At 38.0% G+C, this 5,230-nt stretch overlaps 1 protein-coding gene across 3 annotated transcripts in view; it reads right to left on the bottom strand.

Moving 5' to 3' along the window:
* LOC107656046 (store-operated calcium entry regulator STIMATE-like) overlaps positions 1–5,230 on the bottom strand; it is a 15,830-nt gene that overhangs the window by 6,873 nt on the left and 3,727 nt on the right. For 2 of the 3 annotated variants that reach the window (XM_016443707.1, XM_016443705.1), the window contains exons 3-7: positions 3,614–3,709; positions 3,357–3,478; positions 2,475–2,587; positions 2,175–2,252; positions 1,251–1,400 (exon numbers count right to left, since the gene is read on the bottom strand). In XM_016443707.1, the coding sequence (XP_016299193.1) occupies positions 1,251–1,400; positions 2,175–2,252; positions 2,475–2,587; positions 3,357–3,478; positions 3,614–3,709 (559 nt within the window). Of the gene's footprint in view, positions 1–1,250; positions 1,401–2,174; positions 2,253–2,474; positions 2,588–3,356; positions 3,479–3,613; positions 3,710–4,871; positions 4,921–5,230 lie in introns of all 3 variants that reach the window. The other variant, XM_016443706.1, reaches the window with a different exon arrangement.

Genomic DNA, 5,230 nt, shown 5'->3' with positions numbered 1-5,230 from the left:
GAATATGGAAACATTAGGATTTGTGCCGAATGAGAGGTACGTGAGCCCAATTAACGCCTGGTACTTTCAGTTTCGCTTTGTTTTGGTTTATATATTTTTTATTTCATTCTTGTTCTGTTCTGAATACATTTATATGATTTGTTTTGGAGTGAGCTATACTAACGTATAGCTATGTTTATAGTGTTTATAATGTTTATACATTATAATAGTTCACTTTATTTGGTATTATTTCTGGTATTATTACACTCTCTCCAAACGTTCTGCTGCTCACAAAATATCAATGAGAGCGAGTTTGAAGAAAGCTGACTGGTTACGGTCAAAAATATGTTGAGGACCAATGCATAACCTCCAAATATGCGCTCGCTCTCATATGCACGTACGCACTGTCATGATCTAATGGCGGATCCTTAAAAACAATTACCGGAACGAAAAATCCAAAATCTGACATTTTCCGGAACAGGATCCGGCTCAAATTAAGCACTGACCCAGCTGCACAGAAATTACCAGACAGATTTTTGATAATTACTACCATTCCCAAGAAATAACTCTCCAAAGTTGACCGTGCCTGTGTTGACTTATGTTAGTTAGCTTAGCATGCTAATTGTTTAACATACTAACCAGTTGCCATTCTTTCTAATGTGACTCTTCAGCTATCATGTTAACCATAAGCTACATTAGTAATAAGTTAGCTTAGCATGTGAAAATGTTAAGCAATGCTTTTGTGTGCTCCTCACACTGAAAGCTCTTCCCAGCAGCCTGATGATTGTGCATCAACTAAGTAGTGCACTCTGCTAAGCCTTTCAGGTTGTGGGTTCTAATCCCTGTGGAACATTTCTGGACCCCAAGAAATTGAAATTATGAAGAAATTATGCAGAAGTTGCTTCATTTCTAAAAATGATCTGATATATACAGGGATGCACATAAGTGGTGCGCAATAATAGTGCAATAATAGTTACTCAATTATTACTAATTATTTTATTTTGTATAGTTATATTTAATGGGTCACACTGTGCAGTGTGAACACCGAACCAAATCTCCAGGTGCTCTTGTGAGAACCACACAGAAAAACGTATGTGCACCCATGGATATACGTATAGATAGAGGGCAAAATATTGGATAGATGCAGGCAGGAAGGTATGTTGCGTAGCTGGCTTGGCACATATAACTGCTTACCGCTCTTGTTCAGCCATAGGAATAATTATTTTCCTTTTTTGCGGTCACATCAAATTGACTCAGTAAGAGTAACTTACTTCTGATTCAGAGTCATCGTGTGACAATGCCCGTCTATAGCGCACTTTGCTGCTGCCACGAGGGTCATCTTCTGCTTCCCTCTCCTCCAATTTGGCTTTTGTTCTGCCCTTCTTCATTAGGAAGTTATCTACCACCCAGAACATCAGAGCCTGGATACGCACACAAACAGGGGCAAACATTCAGACACAAACAGATGTGTTGCAACAATGACAGAACCACCTGTCATATAGACTTATACAGAAGATTTAGAGCATGTAAGCCACATTTTCTCTACATAAGAAACAAGCAGTGAGGAAAATACAAATATATTTATGTATAAATACATAGCAAAAAATATATACAAATCACAACATAAAATAATGCAAAAAAATAATAAAAACAGTAATCATTATTTGTAATCAATTACACTAACATTTAAAAGTTTGAGGTCAGTAAGATTTTTTTGAAAGTAATACTTTTTTTCAGCAAGAATGCATTAAATTTATCAAAAGTGATGGTAAATAATGTTACATAATTTATAATGTTACAAAAGATTTATATTTTAAATAAATGCTGTTTTTGTTTTTTCATGGTTTACACACACAGACAAAAAAAAAATGTAATCAGCAGAATTTTCAACATCAATAATAATTTTTCCTAAACAAATCTGCATATTAAAATGATTTCTTAAGGATCATGTTACACTGAAGACTAGAGTAATGGCTACTCAAAATGTATAATCATAGGAATAAATTACATTGCATATTTTATTAAAATAGAAAACAGTTATTTTAAAACTTATGTTTCACAATATTACAGTTTTTACTGTATATTTGATCAAATAAATGCATCCTTGATGAGCATAAGACACTAAAAAAGCATAAAAAAATCATACTAAACCCAAACTTCTGAATGGTAACGATACATAAAGGTGTCTCACTTACGTTCACGAAAAATGGGACGATTAGCATGACGATAGCTAGCTCCAGATGAGGGTTTGTTATGGGGTTGAGTGTAGCCAGCTGTCCAACACACACAAACAACAGTCAAATACATCATAAACCAAATAATTAAAAACCATAATTTTATGACAATTTTCATTTTTGGGTGGAATATTTCCTTAACTGCAAGTTAGTAAAGCAGTATTATAATGATACATGATGATAATACATTTTCTCCAAACATATCAGTTAGTTCAGAACATGAACCACAAACATCCATTAGTATTTGGACACCTGACTGACCTTCTTCCACTGTGGGAGAAGGAGGACCAACATGATCATGACCTTCTCAAACATCATGATGAGGATGTAGAGAGCACACTGACCCACCCAGGCACTGCACTGAACCGGCTCGCCTATGTGCAAACATTAGAAATACAACACTACAAAACAGTGTTTTTTTTTTTCAAAACAGACCCAGCAAACCTCCAAGAGGGCCCCAAGATGACTTTAAAATAAGACAAAATAAGCATTAAAAGTTTTATTTCAATTCAACCCCCCAATTTTTCCCATGGCCTTGAAAAATGTGGATATATGAGGAAGCCTAGACCTGGAAAATCATGTAAATGAGTCGGGAGTTGGGGGCTGGAGTGAAAAAGGTTAAGAATCACTGCTTGAAAACATAATTTCCTGTTCATCATAAATGTATCTTTCACTGCCAATGAGTATGTATGTGCAGTTCAGTGGTTAACCGAAACAAGAAACTGGTGTTAAAATTGGTGGGTTGAACTAGTTAAGTTGATCTCATCTAAATTAATTCAACATAATTGCATTACAGTGCCTTGAAAGATGGTCTGACTACTTTCTTTTGGAGGGAACCTTTATATAAAAACACTGTTAAATCATTGATTAGACTTATTGTTTGGTTTCAGACAGGCATTATAGTCCGTGAAGAACAAGATTTCTATACTAATTTCAAATGAATGTAATTCAGTGAACAAATCGAACAATGGTAAGGAATGAAAGGGCTGATTCAATTTCCCATTAATGAGTCTGAGGACTGCCCTCTTTATATGAGGCCACATTCACATAAAGACGCTCAGCGGAAGTGTCTAGTCCATGATTAACTCACGGTTCCCACTAGACTTTCAATGTACTTTTAACAATTGATGTTAAGGCTCATACCATACTCTCCAAAACGCAGCGAATCCCACTGTCTCCATTCAACCACAGCACTAACGGCCTTCACGCCGCCATAGATCACCAGCATGCCCAGTGTCGCATCCAAAAGGAAGTTGATCAGGTATCTGCGGAAAACAACACAGGGAGTTGGTCGCTGAGCACAGCTGATAACAAATATGTAAAAACCAGACACAAACACTACGGGAAGTACAACGATGTTTGGGGGAAACATTGAAACGACAACGTGCACACAGACTCACAGTGAACATGGGTCCTCCTCTGTGAGGTCAGACAGGTAGACATTGGCAAAGTGAATGAACAGCATCCCTATGGCCTGTTTGGAGGTGTCCAGAAACCTGAGAGAAGTGAAGGGGAGGAGGGGGCGGTGAGAGGGAGGAGACCTGGTTAGAACTCACCGTTAAATCACGAGGGGAATGGGGCTACAGAGGGCCGCTCAGGTCAGTGGAGTATTGACCGTGCATGTGTTTAAATATCTAGGGCAGGGCTATTCAATTGGCGGCCCGTGGGCCCAATACGGCCCGCCAATCATCTTCATCCGGCCCGAGGGAAGAGTAGGCTACGCGCAGGTAGCATGTACACCTTGAATTGTTTTTGCACTAATTAGTTTGTCCACAAGGTGGCAACACTGGTCCGGGCCGTTGTTTCACACAGCCAAAAAAGAAAAGGAAGAGACTCAACAACAACAGCCTACTGGAGACCGCAACATCAATAGACGGCAGCGTTGACAAGCGCTTGTGTGAGGGGGTTATGACATATCCACAACTCTAGTTTAAACGAGTATAAAGGCAGTGTTATCGGTCATAATTTCTGGCGAGAAATAGCACAGACACTGGAAGAAGATGATTATCAAATGGAGTTTAGTTTGAAAGGCTGCGCGTTCGGCTGTACGCATGCGCTGAGCCGCTTCAGACAGCGCACCAGTAGCACTTCGACAAAAACACACAATTATGTCAAAACTAAATGTTAAAAATAATGTCTTTCAGTTATACTGTAATGTTCAATGGTTATAATGAATGGCTAAAATGAAAATACATTTAATAAAGACATCAGTAGCAGTATTGGTATCAAAAATACTAGCCTTTGTTAATAATATAGGCAACTTAGTAAAGAGATACCATTAAAGGGGTCATATGATGCGATCTTTATGTTGTTTCTACATTAATTTGGAGGTTCAATGTGAAATTATGACAATATATTAATATGCAATTAATCACGATTAATTACAGAAAAATGTGCGATTAATTCGTTAATTTTTTTAATCGACTGACAGGCAGCACTAATGTTAGCCTTTTATAGATGTTGGTGTGGGTAATGTTACTTCATTTTACTGCTGAATATGCATTTCAATTTAATTTCTAATTTTATAGGCCCCACAGAGAGTGATCGGGATGCCCCCCACCCCCTTTCAAATTTTCAATTCAATAATCCGGCCCTCAAATGAAACTAATTGAATAGTCCTGATCTAGGGCTTGCTAATGACACAAAATGGCGGTTTACCAGATTCTCCAGGGTCTCCGTTCATGCTTGGGCTCCCTGAAGCGTTTCACTGTGGAGAAGAAACACAAGCTTTCATATCGGAAGCAGGAAAAATGGGGGTGATCAATAATGTCTGCCACATGGGGGTAGTGCTACTGATGCTAAAAACCTCTTTCCTGGCTCTATCAGATACAGTGCTACAAAAACACAGAGGCCAATAAATGATACATGAGATTAACATTTCAAAAGGGGAAGAGCCGAATGAGGAACTGCTCCATCACAGGTTTAAAGAGTTTTCTGCATTCACATGCAAAACCAAAACACAATGCGCAATTGAAGCAGTCATTACAAAATTTTATTTTTCCCTAAGAAAAAAATAA

This window comes from Sinocyclocheilus anshuiensis, unplaced genomic scaffold (assembly GCF_001515605.1).
Source record: "Sinocyclocheilus anshuiensis isolate Anshui unplaced genomic scaffold, SAMN03320099.WGS_v1.1 scaffold51, whole genome shotgun sequence".
NCBI classification, from domain to species: Eukaryota; Metazoa; Chordata; class Actinopteri; order Cypriniformes; family Cyprinidae; genus Sinocyclocheilus; species Sinocyclocheilus anshuiensis.
Note: the sequence above shows the minus strand (reverse complement) of the source record. Positions and strands in the feature narration are given on the sequence as shown.